At 38.0% G+C, this 25,036-nt stretch overlaps 1 protein-coding gene across 5 annotated transcripts in view; it reads left to right on the forward strand.

The window, feature by feature from the left end:
* The window catches only part of SHANK2 (SH3 and multiple ankyrin repeat domains 2), a 313,850-nt gene that overhangs the window by 182,658 nt on the left and 106,156 nt on the right, over positions 1-25,036 (forward strand). For all 5 annotated transcript variants that reach the window (XM_071808790.1, XM_071808789.1, XM_065839072.2 and 2 more), the window contains 2 exons: positions 5,592-5,674; positions 7,313-7,437. In XM_071808790.1, the coding sequence (XP_071664891.1) occupies positions 5,592-5,674; positions 7,313-7,437 (208 nt within the window). The remainder of the gene's footprint in view (positions 1-5,591; positions 5,675-7,312; positions 7,438-25,036) is intronic.

A 25,036-nucleotide genomic window follows, 5' to 3' on the forward strand; every position in this document is an offset into this window, starting at 1 on the left:
GTCAGGTTTTACTGTAGTCTGTAATTTCCTCACAATGCACTATAGACCGGTGCAAGATAGGAACTAGGGAACATCTAAATGTCTTTTATGACATGTTACAGTTTGGCATATACCTTTTTCATCAACAAATGAATTTCAATGAAAATATGCAGCTTCGCTCTCTGCGTGTTGTCTACTGAGCTGTGTAGAAAGAACCATGGTACAGGAGACCCGAAAGACAAATATATAAGGATATAAGACACATATTGCTGAAACATCCTCTCTTCTTTTCCCATTCCTTTCGTATTTTTATTTCTTTCTTTTTTTGGCATTGGCACACAGAACGCTGTTGGAAGTGCTACTAAAGGTATTGTCATTAGATGCTGCAGTTTCCTTGAGAGCAGCTCTGAAGCTGCAATCCATAGGTAATACTGAGCTTTTGATTCCATGCTGCACGTCCATATGCAGCCCTGATTTTGTAATTCTTTTTCTGGAGAAACAGCAAAATTACTCAGAGCCCCTCTCATTTTGAATTCCTAATGAAATATTCTCCAACGTATTTTGAGGACTGTATTAACTTTTATGGTTGGGCAGCTTTGTTACCTCTAAATATGACCTTTAATTCAAATAATTCTGTTTTAACAGTAAATGTTGTACTGGTGTGAGAATTCTGCATCACGATGATGAAATCTTTGGTTTGGGAGACAACTCAACTTCAGCCAAGCTCCACTTTATATACAGTAGCTCCATGAAAGAAAATGTAGGCCAATACTCTATCTGAAGAAATGAGAAACAAAAGGCATTAGTGTGACTGCTTTCAGATGTTGTATATAAATTTATGGGATGGTTTAGATATTGTTTTATTGTGTCTGGCGAAGTGTAGAAAAAGCATTTCCTTTATTGTTGGGATGTGATTTGATCCTTCTAACATGTGGCTAGCGGTGAATTCAGTAGATCTTTCAAAAAGATTGATATTGCAAGAGTGCTGAGGAGAGGATATTAAAAAAAGTGATATTTGGATTTACTTGGCCTACTGAAAGAAGTGAACTTGGCGGGAATAACTTGACAGAGCCATCTGCCCAAAGGGTTTGTGGGCTGAGAACCTACTCATTTGGTTGTAACTCTGGTTGTTTGAATCTCCTGTGCTCTGTTAAATAACTTTACTGCCTTGGCAGGTTGTAGTCTGGTTTGTTAAATCTGAAAAGCTTAGATGTAGGGGATGCATGGACTGGAAAAAATCAAGGAAATAATTCCTATTTACATTTTCTTTTTCTCTGCCTTACAGAGAGATTGACAAAACACCAAGTAGCCATTTTTGCTTCCAGATAATGACCTTTTCCAAGGAATTGTACTCAATGTGCTGTTTATCAGATTGAAGTCGGCAATGATACATCTGATGCAAACTTGCCTAAATGTATTCTACAGTCCTCATAGTTTCCATTGCTGTAGTTTAGTATTTTAACTTTTGGAGTAAGTAATGCCTGAAGATAGGGTGTAGTTAATGTAGTTGAGAAACGGAAGCGAGGTTTCATGCTTTTGCCTCCATCAGGAGCCTGTGCTTCGTCCTTTGTTTTCTTCATAAAGGTCTTTATGAAGGACTTGACAATTCTACTTCCTTCCTCAAGTGTTGTCTTAAGGGGCTATTAGGAAAGCAGAAATTCTTCCTGTCTTGAAGAACCTGCACAAGTGATGGTTGTTATGTTGAACACAACTGTGCTGAGTTCAAACCTCAGGTGTCTGCCTGACCGTGGGTAAATCTCTTTATTTCCTTTCTGCCTTGGTAAATCCGTAAAATTACGGAAATTCTAAGAGCTCTGCACAATTCTTGAGCCTTAAAGTGTCAGAGAAGCTGCAAGAACTGGTGACCAAATGTGTTTTCTAATATTTAGTGTTTGGATAAAGCAAAAGTAATTTTAGCTGGACTTTCTTTGCCTAAAGATTTTATATTTGAGATTGTACTTCATGCAGAAATATTCTGCACTTGATAGGATGTATTTTGCATTTAACTTTGTATGCAATGAATCTTGGATTCATACAGCCCAAAGTCAAAGTAGTGTGTGCCCTATTTAAGTAATGAACTATTGATTTTAAAATTACTCATTTTATTACCATAATATGGAACTAGTAATATTCTGAAAACTCATCTCTGTAATGGATGCTGTTTAATTTCAGTCCGAGATGGGACAGAAACGGACTTGAAGGATTTTACATATTGAAATTTGATGCATCACAGGTAGCAGTGACTGTTCAGCCTTAGGTGCACTGCACCCTCTTCCCTTGCTTGAGCTCAGACCTCCAAACAGGCTCGTAACATAACGTCACCTTTATTTGTCACTGGTAGCTAATCCCTATAATGCAGTCTCGTTGTTAAGTATTTACAACACCTTCAGGATCAAAGAAATGCTGCCAAGAAGGCTCATTGTGAGAAATTTCGACCTACTTTTACGTTTGGCGCTGCTTTGCCCGCCAAGACCAGGTAGACTGTGAAAAGACCTTCAGTGTGTCTTCAGGGAAGGGTCCAGTCTGACGTGGAGATCGGAGGACCCTGTCATGGCAAAGCAAACAAAAAGCAACATTGCAAACAGTCGGAGGTTAAACTTCTTCCCTCATCCCTTCTCTTAGGGATGCAAAGTGAGTTTGCTGGAAGAAGGGCTGTGGAGGTTGCAATTTTGGTTCATTTGTGTGCACGTGTTTTCTGTCCTTTTCCAGCTGCTGGTTCTTTGCTCTCCAATGGTGGGGTGTGTGTAGGGAATCAATGTGCTTTCTGTGACTGCTCTGAACAACTTTAAACTGCTCAGGCCATAGGATTGTTGCAGATCCCCCCCCTCTCCTAGCAAGTAAATGAGAAGAAATGGCTACACATCCGATTTTTTCAAACCAACATGTTTGCTTTACAGGCTGTGATTGAGTTTTCCCTGTGTAGTACATGACTTAAACAATGTATTACTACGGTGTATTTGTAAAGTAATAGACATCAGTGTGTATATTTTCTCACCAAAAATTCACATTGTGCTTTACCTTCCTTTCTCTTTCCCCTCCCTGTTGTACATAAAACACAAAATTTCATAAAATGTCGGCAATTTAGTATTACCACTTTCAGTGTCTAAACTGAAGTAAAAAATGGAGTAGTTTATGCAAGAAATGTGCTGTACATGTGAATAAAATCATAAGTGGTTTTCATATTTTTAATGTGAACAGTCATAGACTTCTATATTAGGAGGAAGAAAGTGCAACTTGAAAATACCTGTTGGTTTGGTTAGCTGACTGGGGAATGACCATCGATGACTTTTTTTTAGGTGGAGATGCCTAATGTCAATCAGGTAAATTGATCCTGGGTTTTCCGAGCAACTGCTTTTGGAACTTCAGCCTTTTTAGGAATGATATTATGAATCTGTTTGGTTTCGTCAACAGAAATGAAAGAATCAGGGCAAGGTTTGATGCGTTACTTGGCTAATAGGCTTCTGAATTCTTTATATTAGTGAAGTGAGAGTGGGATTTGGGTAGGGGAGAAGAGGGTTGTTCTTTTAATCAAACACTTCCTGTGATTAGGCTGTCACAAGCAGCCCTCTAACTTCTATTAAGCCATTGATTGTTTACAAGGAAATTGGTTTTATTTAATTTGACCGTGTATTAAGAAAGAGGCTGGCGACAACATTACTGTTGACTTGTCAGGTAAATAAGTTTGGAGTCCCACCTTGAAAGTGGGAGTGGTGAAATGAAGAAAATAAGCCAGAACTAGTGTAGGTTTGAGGAGTTTCTGTAACATTAGGACATTGCTGGAGGGCTTCAGTGCTACGGTGTGGTCTCTGAGGGTTGATATTCCTGAGCAGGACTGTGTTTGGCTTTCTTGAGAAGTAGACATTATCTTATTATACCCTTTCCATAGCAAGGATATTAATTGTAAGAAAATATATTGTTTGAATTATACAGTAAAATAGTACAAAGTTGAGAGACAGGAATCAAAACCCGTTGATACTTATGGAGATCATCTGTTGCTTGGAAAGTCACCATTACGATAGGTTTAAATCACACATTGTTCCATTCGGTGGTGTTTAAATGCTTTGTAGTTTGGAGGACATAATTACATCATCATTTGAGCGGTACCACGAAGTTGCATCCCTCAGTTAGAGCTGGAGAGTCACCAAAAGACTAGAATGTGACACATGCAAGACCTGGAGTTTGGAGGCCGTCCATTGGTGTCCTGATACCGTCATCCTTGTCTTTGTTCAGAGCTTTAAATAAAAATGTTGCACCAATTTATCTTTAATTAGTTTCTTCCTCCCCTTCTGGATTATTGATGGCACTGAAGCAGATCCGGTCTCATTGTATTCAACACTTTAGTGACTGAATTCTGTACGAGACCAGTGGTAACAGTAGTTGGCTAGTAAGAAATGAAGAAAACTTGCCCATACTTCTTTCTATCCTAAAGAGTTTGTAGGTATTGCAAAGCCGCCCTAGGAGTGTGTTTGCAGTGCTTACGATTCATGAATACTTAACCCCTGACACTGCCTTTGTTCAGAAGAATGGCTTGCAACTTGTGCTGTGTAATGGTTTTTTTACCTAAAAGAGCAAAAGAGTATTCAAAATATTTTTTTTTTTTCTAAATTTTTATTACTTTGAGCTTATGTTTAGTAATCTAATGTTTAATGAAAGACACTAAACAACTTAAGGCTTTTACAGATTGTTCCCTGTATCCGAAAGGTCCCATTTTAATGTGGATTTTATGCATTTTCTCCATCTACCGTCTACTTTTCTCTTAGCCAATGACAGTAAGATTCCTAAGGCTACTTTCTCTTTAAGGACACACTGCTTACATAAATAGACCTTTAGGCGATCTCCTTGTTTTATAATCTTAATTGTTTATCAGAAGATGGGCAATATTGCTTAGAAATGTGCTTGCCTGCTTTGCATGCCTTGTTACTATTTCGATTATGCAGATTCTTGATGCTGTGGAAATTTGTGCTTGATGACGCCAAGGCAGCTGCACGTTGTTAGCATTGTAGGCTGTCAGATGATCATGTGGGATTCTTGCAGCATGCAACATTCAATAGGATCGAAAAAGGGCTTTTGATGCAAGGCATAGCTTTCAGAATATATTTGTGCCTTTTAGTTAGCTAATAGAAAATCATAATTTATTATCTTTAAATTTAAAATGCTGCCTCATTTTTCTTCTGGTTGGTTTCATTTTGGCTTCACTAGAAGATGCATCTGGTACATCCACGATTGAGGAGTTTATTAATGATACTGTCGTTCAGTTCACTTACTTTTTTTCCTTTTAGAGTCCTAGCTAGCCCACAGATTACATGATCACATGTTCATCCAGTCATTCATATAGAACACAAACCACCATGCATGATTTCTTCTTCTTTCTTTTTCCTCTCTGCCTTTTTTATTCCCTTTAAGTTGCTTTGTCATGTTCTCTTTTATCATCAAGCTTCGTCTTTGTCTTCCCCTCGCTACTATTTGTTCTATATTTTCCCATGCTTGCTTACTGCAATATTATTTGATTAACGGGCTGTGATGATGATGAACCTGCACACTGGAGGAGCAGCTACTACAGTGGTGATGAAGGGATGTAATAATGGTCGCTATCCTCGGAATTCTCTCTACAGTGACTGCATAATAGAAGAAAAGGCAGTGGTCCTGCAGAAAAAAGACAATGAAGGATTTGGATTTGTGCTCAGAGGGGCAAAAGGTATGTGCTTCTGTGTGTGTGTGTGTGTGTGTGTGTGTGTGTGTGTGTGATGTGCACTGGCATGAAGAAATTTATACATCTCGGAATATAAGCAGGAATTATTCTTGGTGCACTTGGTTGCTAGACAACAGGATTCTCTGTATGCTATACTACTCAAACGGATTTTAGTGGCTTCTGTCTGAAACAGTTTGCATTTTTTACATAGGAGAAGCACTGTATAATCGTTTTGGGGGGACAAAGTTTTGTCTGTATTTTTACCGTGTTGGTGTATGTAGTATTTTGTCATTAATCTGTTTTGTTATGCAGTTTACCTAACTGTGGGAAACCTGCTTTCCTTTAAAACCTGCTTCTTTATTTCAAATGTCAGTCTATTTAAATAGGTCTACGAATAGGAATAGACAAGAGAGTGATGTTTTGTTTAAAATAGGTGTGGATCTTCTGCAAGGTGACATTGGTGCAGTTTTAGTATGAAAATATGATCTTTTTTTATATCTTCAGAAGCTGCACGTATGTTGCATGGCCTGTAGTGTGCTCATTTTAAAAGCTGTTCATATGTTACACTGCATGCTACTTTTCTGCAGACTAAAATCTATAATAATGGCATTCTTCAGAGTTAAAAAAAGCATTCTATTAAATGCTTTGCTTTTTAACTTTCTGTCCGGTTTGCTCCTTTTGTATTTAAAAAATATATATATGATGGTATGTCCCATCTCTTGCTCCCCCTCATTTTACATGGGTTCTCCCTTGCCTTGCTTGAGCATGAAAATTATTCCATATCTTCATTCTTGGGACATCATTTTTGCTCTCCCTGTCCCCCTACTCCTAAAGCGGGGCCACTGTAGATTTTCAGTGTTGTAAATGCTTCTCTAATTTTAGCTAAATACAAATGTTTGGAGTTGTACTAGGGCAGCCGATAGCACTACCTTTTAGCTGACCCGTTGCCATGTGCATCGTGCAGAGGTGACTCCCTCTGTGTCAGCAAAATTGTTCCCAATTTTTCTGTGTGGCAGTGAGGGCACCTCAGGTGAAAGACCCAAGGACTTTTCTGTGTGTATGTATACGTGACACAGAGAGAGAGGGGGCTGTTCCAAGGCCTCCTCTTCCTCCTTCCCTAAAAAGTGGTTTCTTCTGTTTTCTTCTTTGTAAAATACACCGAAATCTAGAAGGAAACATTCAGTTTGATCTTTTTCATCCTTTCCCACCCACCCCATCCCCCTCAGTTTGACCATCTGCTCTCTTCAGGCCACAGCATATCATTAATTTTTAGCTGGATGTTTCCAGAGTTACAAGCATTTTGCTAGGCATACAAAAGGGTTACTTGAGCTAATACTGAATATCCTGGAATACTCAGAATCCAGCTATTGCCTTGAACAGCTTGGTTTGGTCTGTGTTAGTAAGGCAACATGTATTTTTCTCTCTGAATTGAGGACCTGTGGATTGCTATTGCCGAGAGATTGCACCCTGTTCCCAGCATCTTCACATCCCCCTCGAGGCAGCGTCCTCTTAATTTTAGCACCCACCATTTTTTAAGCATCAATTTGAATGGCCAATAATAGGCCTTTAGTCAAGTGGTGTTTGCAAGCACTCCATAACTTTCTTTTCTTTTTTTTTTTTTTAATGTGGTATTTATTTTTAAAGCTGACACACCAATTGAAGAATTCACCCCAACTCCAGCCTTTCCTGCTTTGCAGTACTTGGAATCTGTGGACGAAGGGGGAGTAGCATGGCAAGCTGGCCTGAGAACTGGAGACTTTTTGATCGAGGTAGGAGATCCTGCAGTTTGATTCTCTGTTGGGGAAAGAGTGACATTCCCTTTGTAGAATTTACTTTGGAAATAAAAGCACATGATGGTTCTAAACAGCAACTTGAGTGGACTAACACCAATCATGGACTTTATTTTACAGTCTCAATGCAGCATTTAGGAAAGTGGTTAAAAAGAAGAGTGTTCATGTTGGCTCTTTTTGTTATTTGGGAGCACACTAGCAGAGAATTTTCAGATTTTTTTTATTCTTCTTTGCGTTATTGAATTGAAATTTAGATTAATTTCAGTGTCTATCATAGGCTGTCAGTTGAGTGGTCTTCTATATATTTGTACAGAGTCACCAAAATTAATGACTTTTTATGCAATTATTTCTACACTCAGTGGTCTAGTGCTGTTGAGAAACCATGGAGAATAAAGCAAATGACTTTGGCTTGAAATTAAATATTTCTAAGAGTGCACTATAAATGCAACCATATAAAAATAAGCAACAAATGTTATTGCATCATAAATCACTTTATTAAAAGGATATATTTAAATATTCTGTTCTATCATACCAATAATGTCTTCACATTTTATATTGTGGAGGATTTTTGCTTGGTAATTTAGGTTTTGTTGAAATAGTTGGCAGACCTTTTTAGTGTTAATGGGCAGTTTGCAACAAAATACATTACTTGGGATTTTCTTCCTCTTCCCCCCACAACCTTTTCCATGACCAACAGAGCTGTGCTGTGATTCTGTGAAACTAGGTGGTTGAAAATTGGTCTTTCAGGATGAATCAACCAAGTTTTGTCTGTAAGATCTATTGGTTATATTTTATTTTTCCTTCTTTAGGTGCATATTTGTTTTGTGCTATATTTATTTCTGCAGATCTGGCCTTTACATTCAGGAGAGGGTATAATATGCAGCTTTTCTTTTCTAGTGTGTGTTGTACTCCCATGGTGGTTGAATTTAAATAGTTGCGTTGCTTCTTCCCGTTGTAACAAAGAACAGGTTTGGCAGACTTCTCAAGCGAATAGATGTTCGGTTTTATCTGCACCTTTTCTCACTATTTGTACTTAAGAATAAGCATTTAGCAAACTGTTAATTGCTTACAAATGGTACTGCTATGTGCTCTGTGCAGGGAGGCTTTCAAAACTATGAGCATTGACGTTAGGTGGGGTTTTTTTAAACTGCTTTATTTTTAGAAGATGATTTCTTGTTGGGCTTTTAATCCACAGGAAGTGAGAATGGTCCGTACTGGCTGATTTCACAGATAGGTTTGATGGTGAATAATGTGTAATTTAATGGAGAGGATTACAGAATGATAACTGTGCATATGGATTTTTTTAAGAGCTCTGAAGGGACGCAAGTAGCCTGGGATAACTGATTCTGCAGAAAGCTTTACTGATTTTCTAGCAAATGGAAGACAATTATAATTAATTCTCCGGTCAATTTACTCCTAGCCTTAGCTTAGGAAAGCAGTTAAATATGCACATGCGTTGCTGAATCAGGACACTAATCCATACTCTGCACAGTCCAGCATATTTGTAATTAATTCTGAAAGAAGCAGTTGGTACATGCAAATCAAACCCATTTCTGTATAATTTCTGTTCACCGGGGTTAGTCTGTTTTGATTTTTGCAACTTAATTAAGAGGATATGGTAATCCTGAGAAATCAGAACTTCACTGTTGTCAAGGACTTTGTTTTGTTGGAGAAAGGCAGGGATTTAATTCTGTTCTCTGAAGTGCATGTGCAGTGCCCAACACTCTCTGGCTGTAGAAAGCCATCTTTGACGATATTTACACTGATGCATAAAAATACTACTGTTGAAATAGAAATGACTGGTCCTCCTGCACTTCTAGGAATGCCAAGCTACTTTATTCCTTGTGTTGAACTGAGAAGGATGAAATGTACCATCCATTGCATGTGGTTCTTGTAACTGCTGGAGTTTGGTCGTTCAGTGATTTCTCCCATGACTCTGAAGTCGATGCTGCTGCGAGTGCCACCTCAACCATTTGTAACTAATATAATGCATTCATCACAAATGTCACATGAATAATAAAAGAGTGTAATGGGCAACTAGGATCCTAATTAGTCCCATTTATAACACTGGCAGGGAGTGTCAGGCTGTAGGGAAACGAGAGTCCAGTTTGGCAGACGATAAACTGGGAGAGCCCTTGCTAAAGGAGGGTCAATGTCTTGGGGTCTTTAAGATAAGTGGAACCTTCTCCCTTCCTCCTCATGATGGAGAAGACAGGTTTGGCAGGAAGATATTAATATATCCTTTTCTTGGAAGCATGAGAGTGTGTAACTATGGGCTCTGGATCCTCTGAAGGGCGTAAACTTCAATATCAACTACTGAGCATCCTAAAGTAGTTTGGCATTGAAGATGACACGTGTTGAGCAGAACAAATAAAAGATCTATACAGAAAGGGAAGAAAAGGTGGTGTCTTGCTTCAGCAGGTCAACAGAATAGATATTAACTGGAACAGGGCTGGCACAGTTTCATTTGACTGAGTTTTTATCGAGTTTGCAGGTTTTTTTCTGGAAAGCCACATGATTCTGATTTGTCCAACCTGTACAATTAATTTTGGCATGAGACTTCAGAGATTAATTTGAAACTTACCTGTGGAAATAGTGTTCACAAGCTCTTCATTGACATTTCTGACAATATACATGTTTTTTCTTCTTCCCTTTCAAATCCAGTCATATTTTTTGTGATGAAAATTGCAATGCTTGTAGGGGCTTTTCTGGATAGCGTGCAAATAAAATGTATTGGAAAAGCACGTGAGTAGTTTTAGAGCTGAAACAGCTAGAGACAGCTGTCATTATATGTAGATTTTCATAAGCAATTCCAGAGTTGCCAATTCATGTGATTTTTCTCAGCTTTGATAAACAATCACAAATGGATTATGTTTATGACTTGGTTGTTATAACTGAGAAAGATTGTATAGCTTGCCCTGTTGGCTGTTTTTCAGTTTTTCGGTTGATGTTTTCTTGAATCTTGGTATCTACCCAATTAAAAAGACAGATAAAAGTAAAGCTATGTATTAGTGTAAGTTCTATCCAACCTGAAAATGATGGTTTTCATTAGAAGGGGTTTAAAAAACAGCAATCATCATTGATGTATACACCAATTGTAAAGCCATTGTAGGTCACTGCTAACTCACCAGAGTGCCTGGGTTGCTGCAATACACCTATCCAAGTTTGTAAATGCTTGAAAAAAATCAAACCATAGGCTGATGTTACTTGAAATATTTGCAAGAAAGAAATGTATTAGCGCTGACTCTAAATCTCTTATTTATGAATAATCTTTATGTGCCTAAGTGTTCATCACCTTTGTTTAGTGTAGTTGTCAATCGAAGCATAAACAGAGGAGCCATTAAATGCTGCTGCTCAGAGGGGGCTGCATTAAAGAATTCTGTAAGTTGAGGTTGGGTTTTCTTTTGAGATTTGCTTTGACGTATATAACCACCTTTGAATGAAGAGATCCTTTAAAGTGATAGAGGTTTTCAAACTCCAAAGAGTTGGTTGCTTGGGTTTTGATTGTGATTTTTGTTGTGGTTTATGAGTTTTTTTGGGTTGATCAGTTTGTTTGTTTTTCTAAATATATTACTAAATTCTTACTACATTCAAAAGCCATGGATTATTAACTCTTTGTTATTGTTGTACCCATGAGTGTGCAGCTGTTTTGCAGGTGTTGCGTGATGTGATGTGTGGGGATTTTTCACCTGCCACAGAGCATATCTCATATCAAACAATCCTCTTATAATAGCAATACTTAGAAAGTGAAACTAATTCTGCAATACTTTACCAGAATAATGCATTTATTCTCTAAATGAGCCACTGCAGTTTGCATTATTGTGCCATAAAATCACTTATTTTTCCAGATAAATTGAAATGTTATTGTCTTCAGAATAGGATGGCTGCTTATTTACAATCCAGTTAAAATGTAAACTAGATAAACCCACTGTATTATCCACTAGAAGAAAAAGGCAAAATTCAGGGTTTGTTTAAAGCATCAAGATCAGAGATGGTAATAGAAGAAATGTCATCGTTTTGCTGCAGAGCAGGTCAGTTGGTACCTGTACTAAAACATGCAAGTGCTCTGTGGTGCCACTGCCTCTATTTCTTTGTCCTCAAGGGCTTATAGAATTTACTAGTACAAACTTTTCTTTAAGTAGTGGTAAGTGAAAAAGAGACATCATTTTATTGTTTTATCATTGTATTAGTTGAAGTTTTCTATCCTCTGACTATATATAGGAAGTAGCAATAAGCATTTAGGGAGATATTTAAAATATCTATATTTTTTTATTATTATTTTTTAAACACACACATACACATGTGACTAAGTTTAGATCAATATTTAACAATAGGTTAGGTTTCTGGTTTATTCCAGTAAACACTTTATACAAACTTCAAAACCAGAAAGCAAACATTTACCTTTGTTGTTGTAACTTAGTCTATAGCCATTATAAATATTTTTGTCAGGCAAAGCAATGTTTTGTCTTACATCTGTATTCAATGGCTGGATGAACTGGTGGTTTTACAAAGCTGTCTGTTAATGATTTAAACCCTTTCAGCACCAGAGGAACCTTCTCATCCCTAAGAGATCTTCATTAATTGCCCTGTGGCTGAGTTTTCTCTTATTCCTATTGTGAACCTTGCTACTTTCTACCACTAGATATAAATATATATATATATTTTTTAGGCATCTACATGAGACAATGATATTTTTTCTCTCTTGGAAATAAACTGAGGTTTTGTTTAGTGTCTTTGTACTAACAGGGATTATCACATTGCTATTTTTTGTGGTGGTTTTCTGAAAGTTTATTCGTATCATCCTGAAAGTGTGGACACCAGCTCGATGCTATACTTAGTAAAAACCTCCCTAATATTGTGTATTAAAAATGATATCTCTACATTTTTGTATGCTGTCTTTACCTCTGCCTTTTGGTGGGTCTAGAGTAAGGTCCACCCTCATTCACTGCCTCACATTGGGGTTTTTGGTCCCAATTTGGCTGCTCCTCCTGTCCGTGCCCTGAGCCTTCCCGTGGCCATGTGAAGCAGAAGGGCCAAGATCCTTGCAGGGCTCTGAGCTCTTCTGTTCCCAGACAGCATCTGGTTCAGGTTCTGGTTCAACCATACAAGCAATAGTTGAGGTTCTCAGCGATATGGTTCAGTGACAGTTCTACGTTAATGGTTGGACTTGATGATCTTGAGGGTCTTTTCCAACCAAAATGATTCTATGACTCTATATACTTCCACCTTTTTAACGATAAGAGATTTACCAAAACTGCAACAGTACTGCAATATTTCAGCACATATATATTTTAATTCTGCATATTTAAATGATACATAGTTCAGTTCAACCAACCATCAAAGGAAGAAGGCAATTCCTGTTTACCAGTTAGCCATCATCCCCTTGATGACATCTGTAAATGATGTCAAGTACAAGTCCACCCTGGCACTCCTTAAAATGAAACTTGTCAGAGTCCAAAGGAAACTCTCTTCATGTTTCGGTTTTGAAATTCTTCTGCTTAAGCAGAACTACAGATGTATTGGAGAATTGGGACACTGGGGTCTTGGAGAAGAGGAGCTGTGGTCCAAGTGTTGAACAGGTTGGTCTACTTGCACAGTCTCTGAGCAAGTGGAGTGATTTTTCACTTGATGGAAAAGTATTTTGCTTTCTTTTCACTTAAACTCAGTGAGTGAAGGTTTGGTTGGTGGTTTGTTTGTTTGTTTTTTCATAATTTATGGTTTTGGTGGGTGATGGCAGCTTAATGAAATTATTGTGCTTTCGAAGTGCTTTGGATCCACACAAAAAGCGCTGTTGAAAAATGACAACTGTTTTGGATTGTTCTTCTGATCTGTTTAAACGCAGCCTCTAACCTGTAGGAAGCGATGGTGTTCCAAATGTGCGCAGTGTGACCATAAAAGAGATGGACCAATCTTGCTTAGTTCTAAAAATACAGTAATAAGACAGTTACCTTTTCAGCATAGATGGAAGTGGGCAGACAAAAAAAGGGTCTGGTTCTTACAAGACCTCAGTTCCTCACGCCTAAGCAAATAATATGCTTTAAAATAAGACGGAAAAGCAAAGAAAAATGAAATCATTTTGGTGTTGTCAGACACACAAAACCAGGATGTGAGTAAAACTGGGCAATATTTTCTTTAGCCTTGATTTTACATGAGGTGTGCACTGGGCTGGTCAAGGTGCGAGAGAACATGTTGGTATTTATCTGATTTCCCAGAAATGGAACAAGTACCTACTTGATGCTGAGAACTGATTCTTCAATGCTGCTTTGAGAGGGGGATTTGGAAGGAATTGTTTTAAGGCATTTTGATGTAGGTGCCACAGTGGTTTTAAGAGAAGTTCGTGAGTGTTTTTATTGTGATTTTTGCCCACGCTGGTGAGCCCGTGTGTGGAGTGCAGAGCTGTCCATAGGGAGCTTTTTCGCTCCTCATGAATACAAAAACCAACATTTCCCTGACTTCCTACTTACAAATTCCTCTCAAAATAGCAAATTTGTTTAAAGACAAGCTGCTTATTATAAATAGCCAGTTCTTGGCTCTCCAGTGACATCCAGCCACATTGACCATCCAGTGTTTCCAGAGAGCACAGCTCTGGACAGTCTTCACTCCTGCAGACGTCTATTCTCTATTCAGATCATACCAGAATAATATAACTCTTCCATTTCTAGCTCTTAGCTGTTGAGGATAGGTATTAAGACTAATAACACTACATAAATAAATGCCATTTTTAAGGTATAGTTCGGAGATTTCCAGAAGATATTATATTAAGATTAATTTCTCTGAAGCCTGTTGGCTTTTTTTAGTCCTTTGATACTATGGAAACCTGGTTAGTGGAACGGAGCTATACGAAAAGCGGTACTTGTGCTTTGTATTTTAGGGGAGAAAATACAATTTCTTTTAATTGTGGGATGTTGCTACAAACCTGCAAAATTGCAGGTGAAGGAAAACAGATGAGTTTTTTTAAGTGGTGGAGAATTAGCTGACAAATTCCTATTGTTGATTGCTGCAATGGAACTGATCTAATACCTCTTTTTAAATTATTTTTCCTTTTTTGGGGGAGGTGTGAGAATCTTACAGGCAGGAGAAATACTACAACATGGAGTTGCATATGTACATGGTTTATTTATTTATTACCAGTTTTCCTTTTCTTATTCTGAGACTGGCAACCAACTTGTGTGATGCTGAAAAGCTTCATTCCACCTCCTAGTTGTGTTTCATGAATGACAAATCAGTGCAGAGGTTAAAAGGAGGTTGCTTTGTGTCTGATAGCCACATGTTCATGAGCAGTAACTTTACCCTCCCTACCTGTTCCTCCTCCCCACCCAACGTTTTTAGTTTTCTGAAGCAACAGCTTCATTCACGGTCCGAAACTTTCCAAATACGTCTTTACTGTCCTCTTTGAACCTGAAAAAGCAAATGTTACACTCTAGAACCTGACATTTATTCTATTTGTTTTGTTTTCTTGGTTTTCCTGAAAATCGTAATCTTTGAACCTATGCTGTGGAGTGGGGTTCCTAAGCTGTTTGGGAAGTTTCAGAGGGTTTAGATTAATCACTTTGTGCTGTTGTACAGAGCTGGCTCCCCACTGCTTCTGTGTGGGTGCTGGAACTGCAGAAACACTCTTGGTTTCGGGAAATTCTGAACTTCTCAATCTGATCCAACTGAAGCTCTACATTCCATTAATTATTATTTCTTTTGCATTTGATTTCTAGTGTATGTCCTCTATAGAGGAAGGCTAGTGGGTTCAGATTTAAGCTATTAATTACTTAAAAAGGCAGAAGGCTTCCTTTTCTTATCCTGCTATGGCTGTAGATATCAGAAAAAAATGACAAACTTCTAGCCTAGCTCTCAGTCTAATCCAAGTCCTTACACAATATTAGGGTATGTGTGAACAATATAGGGGTTTTCTATAATGGAAAATAGAATTGATCCAAACCAGGGAACACAAGGCAAGAGAGTTTGAGAGCTGATCTAGTGAAAAGCTTGCTGAATTAAATATTAAATATTAAGAGATGGGAGGGGTCAGTTTGGAGGTTTGCTAAGCTTGATCACAGTGGTCAGCCCTCCGAGAGCTTCTGTGCTCCTCAGAAATTACTGTCCTAGTGACCAGGGGAGACGGGAATGGCAGCAGATGACTTCCCAAGGAATCCCTGCCTTGTATTCTGCTACATTCAAAGCATTTCCTATCACTTTTGATTGTAGGACCCAGCAAACTTATCTAATAAGGAAATAGACACGTACTTTAAATCAATCAGATTAGAAATAACATTTTATATCCTATTGTAACACCGATATGGGTCTTTCCAGAGATTCTTGTATACAACAATAGAGAGCAATAATCTTTTATCTCTACCACTTCATTTTTGCCTCGTGTATTCTGGCAGTAATTTGAGGGGCTGGATTTCTAGTTCTTCTCATCTCGTGGTACAAAGTTTTGACTTGTGACAAAAGCATTATATCTCTGTGCTGAGTTTTGCCTGTCAGTTTTCAAGACAGGAACTTCTGGATGAGTCTTCATGGCAAGAAGCAAATTTTCTGTTCTGAAGTGCTGGATGTTGTTGGACTTGAAGGTCTCTGAAGGCTTTGCCGACCAGAGCACTGAAAATTGTCCCAGCAAATACATCAAGGGTTTAATGGAGCTTTTCAAGAATAAGTGATTGGACAACAGGAGGTAGCTAAATGAGAGAAAATTTTAAAGCATGTATATACAGAAAGAAGTGGGGGAAGAGTTTATTTGCAACCTGGAACAAAAAGGGTTGATTCTGGACAAATAGCTACTCACTGGAATAAAGAAGAGAGTTAAGAGAGAATCACCCTGGTCCTGGGCAGAATGAGTCATTGCAGAGACAAACTTCACCAGGAAATACCCATGATTTTCTAGTCTAATAGCTGCTAAAGAATTACCATTAAAGGTAACAGAAAAGCCTTTTTATAGAGACTCAGCTTGGACTTGCACTGATGTCACATAAAAAAATGTTGTGACCTTGCATGTATTTGATGCCGAAATAGGTGAGAAAATGTGTGGAGCTCCTGCCTTTACTCACAAAAGCAGGTCTAGGAGGCAGATCCCAAAGTCCTGTGTTAACTAGATTGTATTTTCTTTTAAAGAAATATAAAGTGCAGAATCGCAGAATTTTTCTTACAATACTTTATTTTAGAAACATTCTCCTAACAGGCTTCAAACAGCTGTTATTGATTTTGATGGAATCAACCTGTGACCCGGCTTTTGAGCACTAGATAGATTTGTGTGAGGCAGAAGTCGTTGTTGACAGACTCGTAAGTTGCTAACAGTGCGTTTGGTATATTTATTTACACCGAGGGTTATTGTGACTCACTTCAACTGCTAAATTAAAGAGAAAAGAGTTTTCAAATGACCAGGAAAACATTTATTTTAAGCATTTGCCTAAAGTTTCCTGTTAGTCTTTTATATCTAAATATGCTTTATTGACTGTGCCTATTATGGAGCTGGCTTTTACAAATAGTGTATAGATTGGGAATTGAATTTGTGTTTTGTCTGTGAGTAGGTATTTGGTTCCCATAATTCCCTGTGCATTTTTAGAATCTGAGATGTTTTAATCGAAATCAAGTGTACACCTAACAAACTGATTGTTCTTCAGAGCTGGGAATGATGTAGGTGACTGTTGTTGAAGAATCAAAGACTGGGATTATTCATTCCTAAGTCTCATTTTTCTGCACCATTTTTTCCATTTATTCACCCATGCAAACCTCTTCAGAAGTTCTGGTTTGTTGTTACTCCTTCTGCTTCTTTCTTACCACGTGGGCCCAGCTCTGGGTGCTTCACCTTGTCCTGTTGTCTCTCCCAAAGGTGAACTGCTGTGTTCTGTTGGGCTTACGTAGCAGATCCATCGACGTAATTTCTCTAAATAACTTTTATTCCACCTGCAAAGCTTTTAGAACCTCAGTATTGATATAAGATGCTTCTCACTGGCAGCTCTGAAGTTCAGGAAACTGCTCATGTGTCACCTGGTGGCCAATAATGTGACAAAGGTTACTATTATAATGACATCTTAAGACCTACAACATGATGTCCTTATGCAGTAGCTGGGATAACTCGAAGCATTTCAGAATTCTGTGGGGTGGAGTTCCAGCTTTCTGTGTTCATATTGATTATCTTATCCAATGGTTCATCTTTCATTCGGTTTACTGAAAGTAGAAACATGGGATTCAAAACGTTCCCATGATGGGTAAATGTGCTGATGGTTACGTGTGGTGGCTGGATCCTCCATGAACTATTCAAATGCACCTAATCCACCTACATTAAGTCTTGGAATTTAGGCACTGACTTTTTTTTTGCTTCTTCAAAGAATAAAATGAAAGCTGGATTAATTTCATATGTATTAATGTTAATGTTGACTGTCACTGGAATAGAAAGGCTATTTAGATAGATTTTTCCGTCTCTGAAGGGGTTATGTAGTTGATAACTTCTTGTGTTTAGCAGTAGAAAACAGGAGGGATTTGGAACATAACGAGTGTGAACTGGTACAGTATGTTGCCCTGCTATAAAACTCATCAAGAATCCCTTTTCCAAACAATATTGTCGGCTTTCTGACATTGCAGAGGAATTTTTAATAAGTGAAATTCCTCCCTCATTTGCATACTAACCCACATCTAATTACTAGACTACTGTTTAAACATCAGCTTGCCTGTTTATTAAAAAATACCTGATATTTTAAGTAGTTTTATATACCCTGTTTTGCTGTTTTTGTTGTAGAAATGAATGCCAATAATTAGTTTTTTTTTTTTTCCGTAATACCTTTTGACAGAGTGAGGTGTAATGGTTGCTTAATTTTTTTTGTTTTAGTGATGATCTTATATGCAAAAATGGTGCTGTTAGGCAATTACCCACTCAGGGAGTTTGTAACACAATTTCTCATAACAAACACCAAATCAGTGACATGACCAGGGTTTTTTTGTTAGATTCTTGATACTATTCGAAGTATTGACTTTCAAATTGGTGTGATTGTACAAATCTGCATTTTGGATAAATACGTTTATTCACAAGAGAGAAGTTCATCAAACTAGATGAAGGAAGACACGAGAATGAATGTGAGCCCACTTGCAGGGTTATGACTTGTGCGTCGGTCAGCAGAACAGAATCCAAGGGTGGTTTTTGCTCAGAGTAAAAGGTTAAATATATGAGTTTAAACTGTTGTAGAAACCAGGCTGAGTTTAAACAGCTGATGTACAAGCAGGTGAAGGAAATTTGTGCTATCAACCAAGCAACACAATGCAAACTCACACGTGGCTCTGCTTTGGAAAACTGAGATTGGAAAAGAGAGATAGTGAAGTTTTATCCTTAGTAATGACTTCGTAAGTTACTGTAGTCTTAGGAAAGGTGTGTAACCCAGGGTAACTGAGATTTAGGTTGTTTTAAACATTTGTTAATACAGAGTAGAGTATGGGGGTTAATGTTTTTTCCTAATTATTTTTACACTAAAATCGAGAGCAGCTGCATCTCAGTTAGTTTGCTCCGTTGCTCACATTACTGTTTAAAGTACGTAGATTAAATTAATATCCAGCTTTGTTTAAAATGTCTGGCCTATAGATCAAGGGAAAATAATACTGCCAGAATATTCTTTCCAAAATGATTAATGTAGTTTGGATCTTATACACCTCTCCAATACTCTAGGTGGGACTATTTTTAACACTTTTGGCAGGTGCTGGGTATTTAAACAGGCGTGTTTTATTGCCACGAATTGCTTTATGGTCATTTCAAGTGCCACCAGCTTTTAGACTTCTCATTCTTGCATTTTGTGGTGCCAATATTAATGATTTTTTCATTATTTATAAATCCCCAGGTTTTTTTTTCTGTTATCTCCTAAAAATAATACTCATTTAAAAATGCAACTTCTGATTTTCATCTTTAAATATTTTTGTTATAAATCTGCAAAGTAAGGAAAAATACATAAATCTCTGGTTATCAACATTTTATTGAAATCTCATTATTGTCATTGGTTAAATCTTGGTTTTATTGGGCTCTGGCAATAGGGAGCAATATATGTAGTACTTAGACTAATGCCGAACTGTGTTCACATTTTGAGTTGGCGCTGGGAAATGGTTCAGTAGTATGCTTTGATTTTTTTCAGATATACTTTTGAGTCTGTTGGCATCATTGGCTAATTTCTCATATTGGCTGCTTTGGCAGTTGTCTGGCATTTCTGTCCTCAAAAGGTCTTCATGGAAAAATACCAATAGTTATTTTTTTGCTTTCTTTTCTTTCCTTCTAATACCTGAGTGTTATAATTTTCTATAGATCAGAATCAGTTTTTTGCCCCATTCTGGTTTTTATTTCCAGCCCAGAGGGTTCTGAATAGAGAAACACTGCCTTTAATAAAACACACCACGTTTGCATGGCAGCTTCTTTTATTGTTCTGTAATAATATCTTTGGAAGAAGCATCACTTTTGAATTATTATTTTAATTAGTTTCACTTCACTTTGGTTATTGTTCTCTCCTGTGCATACAGTGAACTGTCTCGCAGCGAACTCTGAAAACTGCCCCATTACAATTAGAGACATTAAAAAATTACATCTCGGGTCCTCCTGACACTACTTCTTGCAAACAGGGTAAGATGCTCTGAAAGTTTATCTTGTATCAACCCCCCGGGCAAACTGAACTTGGGAGGAACTGGGTTCAAACCCCAACTTTCTTTGTCATTATGGGAAGGTCTCTGCCTGTTTGGTCTTTCATATCCTAAATATAAAATGGATTATTTAGTCTTCACGACTTGTGGAGCTGAGTGTTTGCTTTACGAGGGATCTGCATACAACAGCAAGGGTGACTAAAACTTAAGCTGGGCTCAGTAAACCTGTTACCAAGGGATCCTCTTGGTCTCTGCAAGTACCATCTGTTTCTAGCAAAAGGAGGGTTTCATTTTATTTGATGTTTTTGATATTTATAACCTGTATTTACCAGGTTTGTAAGATCCAGTGATGTCTTTCTGCACTCGACTCATCTTCAATAAGTTCAACTGTGAGTGTTGCACTCTGATTTTGAGTAAGATCCACCAGGTAGTGGATGAACTGCTCTCAGAAAGGCAGAGAGACCAAAATTAGATAAAATGTAATCCCAGCATATTTCCTTTCTTTCATCAGTCTTTTTGCTAAAGAGAAAAAAACAACATATAAATGTAATCCCAAAAGTTGAAAAAATTTGCGAGAAAACAGGAAAACTGGGAAAAAGTGACTACAATTTTTTTTCCCTCAGTATACTGAGGCATTTTGATCCCATGGTTTAACAGCCATGATAGATTTTTTTGATGCAGAATAAAACTTCAAGATATCAATCTGAGGATCGACTTTGTATTTGTGAATTGTCAGCTTGTCCGAATGGCTCTGTTGGGTTTTTAGGATATTAAGAATGAGTAAAGAATGAAAGATATAGTTAGATCTAGAATTACAGAAAGTAATTTAAAATGTAGCATTTACTAAACCTACTATGTAATGTAGAAAATACCTATCAACTTATTTCAAGAAAGAATAAACACCAAAGAAAGGCCACCTGGGACTTCACTTTCTGAAGTTTTTCAATAGGTGAAGTTTTGTGAATCAGCCTGTCAAAATAAAACAGTAAATCTTTATTCTAAAGATGAAACTATGGCTTTGTAGACAAGATTTCTTTCTTAAGGACTCCAAATGCAGCTGGGCTTTAAGCAAGCACCTGGTTGTCCCAGGTTAGGGACACAAATGCTCAGAAGATACTTCAGGCAAGACAGAAGTTGGGGTGGATAAATCCAGTCCATGTGTTTCCACACACATTCTGGTAGGAGGCCAATGGCAGTACATGGTTAGAAAAATTAAACATTTGAAAATTGTCAGATTTATGGCTGTATATGAGGCACTGAATCACTCAAGGATCTATCAACAGTAAAATATGTACAGCTGGTAACATATTGTTTATATGTAGAAAGCAGCATAAATCCAGCATTTCCTAATATCTGGGAATTCTGACCAATCTTAAAATAAATATTTAAATTCTTTTTTTTTTTTTTTTTTAAGAATTTCTTAAAAAGGTAAAACTGATGATTTTGTATTCATAGAACCCATACTCTACTTTCATCCTCCCATGTCTTGCCATCCAAATGCCAATGTCAACCGTACCATCTGATTCCTCTGTGAGTTACTATAGAGAGCTCTGTGGTTCAAGCAGAGATCTCCATATTGGTGCATCTCCGCTCATCCTCACAATTAGGCTTCCAAACCCAATAATATCCAGAAAAAATCAGTATTCATTGAAAAATGAGAGTCCAGCTCTGCAGCCCAACTACCCATGAGAAGAGCTATCACGTTTTTTAGGTATTCAGGTTTCCAGAGATGTGCAGACCAGATAAATAAATCCCGTTTCTCCAGCATTACTAATACCAGTGGTAGCGTGAGCTGGATGTAGCTACTTCAGCCACCATATGTACCCGTCTTTTCAGGCTGTTCATATTTTTATGGCAGCTTTGGCAGTCAGCCGGGATTTTTCTGAGTAATGCAAGTTGTGGAGAATAATAATATTAACCCCTTTGTATCTTAGCCCCTCAACATGTACAGATGAGTATTTCTTAGGAAGCCTAAATAGAGAGGTGGATGTGGATAAACTTTCTAAGGAGATGATAGTGTAAAAAAGGATGATGGTATGATTCTCTATTTAGATTTTTTCCCAGCAATTTGGAAATATAACATGTGTTTCTTTGTTTTCCCCTGCTCTACTTCACTGCCAAGGTCAAATATGAATGGCAACCACAGTGGTTAATGCTGACAACCTTTCTCCATCCATGTCCTCCTTCTAGTAGTGAAAGATTTGTAGTAGCAATTTCATGCAGCATTGCAGGCTTTTTTGGGGTGAACCAAAAGCTAATGCTTCCTAACTTCTCCATGGAGTCATTTCCAGATCATCAGAGGACACTAATCCTCTACTGAGAGCTGGTGGCTCGGGATGGTTGAGTTATGGTACCGTTATTAGAATATTTATAGCACATCACTGCCTTAAGGATAAGGCAACTGTTTTTTCATAAGGGCAGGACAGAGAAAGGATGAATAAACTTTTGTTTTCTGACTCAGAGAAATGAACATAGAAAAAAATATGAGTTACTTGAGATTTCTACATAGGCCCAGACAACTTTGCCAGGTATCCTTTGTTGCTTTTCTCTACTTAGCTTTGTGCCTCTTTATTACATCCAGCATCCTTCCTCCTCCTATGCCTTCCTTCCTCATTCTTTTAATGGAATATATACATGTAATGTTTAGCTGCTGTTACCTGTACTCAGGGTGGCAAAGCGAGGTCCATAGTGTTGACGTGCTGCAACCTCACATGGCGTGTTGCGGATCCGCCCAGGAGACCTGAACCTCCTCACACTTGTTTGTGAGCCTCCCTGGGCTTCCTGCCTAGGAGCAAACGACACCGCTTAACGAGCTTCACTAATTGAAGCAGCCTAATTATCAAATACTTGGACTCATTCCACATCTGAAATAAAACAGCTGTGTTATAATGTTATGATCAAATTCTTGCACTGTTAGATGACCTAATAAATTAGCGGTTGGGAATCATGCATTTGTGACTCACAGTCTGTCACTAAAATACTCTCATTTCATCAATGGTCTTTTGGATAAATTTCTCTGAATGGGTATTGGTTTACTTAGTCTGAAAAGAAGTGTGGCTGTTTCATGCCATTCGTTCTAAGAGGGCTGGATTAGTGGTCTCTGGTCTATAGAAGAGTAATGAAGAAACTAGAAAATAATGAAATATTTCTGTAAAGAATTGGCTTCGCAGGGGCCTGACTGCCTCATCAATTTAGTGAGAGGCGAAGGCCACTCCTGAGAGCTCTCAAAATTATCCGGGTTTGCTACTCAAGGAGCTGTCTGGATACACTTTATTTAGATTGATCGCTCTGGAGAATGAGTAATACAGCATATTGCAGACTAACCCTCCTTACAACAAGCTTCAGCGTGAAAAATTGAACAATTCCATTCTTGCTAAGCGAAAGATTAATATCTTGTTTGCAAAACTATAATTAGTTTAAACTACAAGCAATAAAACATTCTTCTGAATTCAACTAAACATGACTTCTTTTCAGCTGTTCAAGTATCTTCATTTGCTTGGGCACTGGAAATTTAACATCCTTCTGTACAGGCTGACCTGCCTTAGACACCTTTCTAAACAAAAGATATTTGCCCTCTTTTCCCTTTTCTTTTGTTTTAGTAGGGATGCAGCCACCAAAAAAGGCAACAGAGTTAAATGGCTTCTAAACAATGCAATTTAGAACTAGGAAATCTTATTTCAAAATCAGAAATGTTGACAAAGAGCAGAGAGTAGAACTTAAATCCTGCAGAGTTAAAACCATAGTACGGCTTGCCTAAACAGATCTGGAGGAAGAACCTGCTAAAGGCACAAAATCTCATGAGAGATTTTTATTATTTTGTTTTTAATTTCAATTCTACCATAAACAGGAAGGTCTGCCAGAGGTCAGCAGACCTGCGAGATGATGGACCTAGAGAAGGGGCACTTTGGAAAGAGAATGCCATAAATGAAAAACTCAGTGAATTATTGGCAGTAGTGTTAACTATGGGACACGGCTGCTTCCTCAGGATGCTGAAAATAAAGACTGATGGTGCAATTTGGTATTTTGCTGAGGTCAATTATGATCCAGCCCGTAGGTCCTTTATTGTACCCATGTCCTGAGGTGCAGATTCCCACCTTCCCCCTTGGATTAGCGCTGCCAGATGAATGATAATTTGCGGATCTAGCTGAAAAGTGAAATAAATAAAAACTGTGGTGTCGGCGATCAACTTAACCATTAAGAACCACCTAGAAATCTTCTTGATTGCAGGCACGACCGCAGGAATAGCAGTTTACTGTTAGATCGATTCAAACATAAGCCTACCCTGAGGAGCAATGTCTGGTGTCATAGACACCATAGGAAGGTTTCATAAATGGCTGACAAAATGAACAGCAACAAATCATCAGGACAAGGCAATATTCTGAGGGGAACTCAGATATGAAATTTCTAAACAGTAGAATCTGTTGCTCTGCCTAGATAGCGGAGGAATGGGACGTAACAAATACATCACTGGTCTTGGAGTTGTAGAAATGACCCTGAGAACTGAACTAGGAAGCCTGTTTCCACTGCTGGAGAGCTGGTACTAATGCCACAAGGATCAGAATAACTGAAAATGTGGTTAGAAAAAAAATGAACCTACAAGATGGCATCTATAAAGTGCAAACATGTGTTCTGAAGGAATTGGTTGTTATACGGGTAACTAATGATCAGTGCAGTTTCAAAAGGTGCGTGAAGACGTTTTACTTTCATAATAAATATGGATCTAAAAATGTACAGTAAGGACAGAAAACTTTCTAAATCATTCCCTCCTCAATACCTAAATCTGTTAATCTGCAAGAGTGCGGAAAGCAAGCCCTGAGCAGATAGTAAACCCAAGATCTCATCTTGACAGCATATAACAAATCTGTGCCCGTAGTGCTGTTTTACAGCACTTGTAACACAGCAACTGTCTCCAAGCAACTGTGCCACCGACTGGGAGGTACAACCGGCTGTGCAAACCCCAGGCCCCTTCACCGAGCCCTGA

Source organism: Patagioenas fasciata, chromosome 5 (genome assembly GCF_037038585.1).
Source record: "Patagioenas fasciata isolate bPatFas1 chromosome 5, bPatFas1.hap1, whole genome shotgun sequence".
NCBI lineage: Eukaryota > Metazoa > Chordata > Aves > Columbiformes > Columbidae > Patagioenas > Patagioenas fasciata.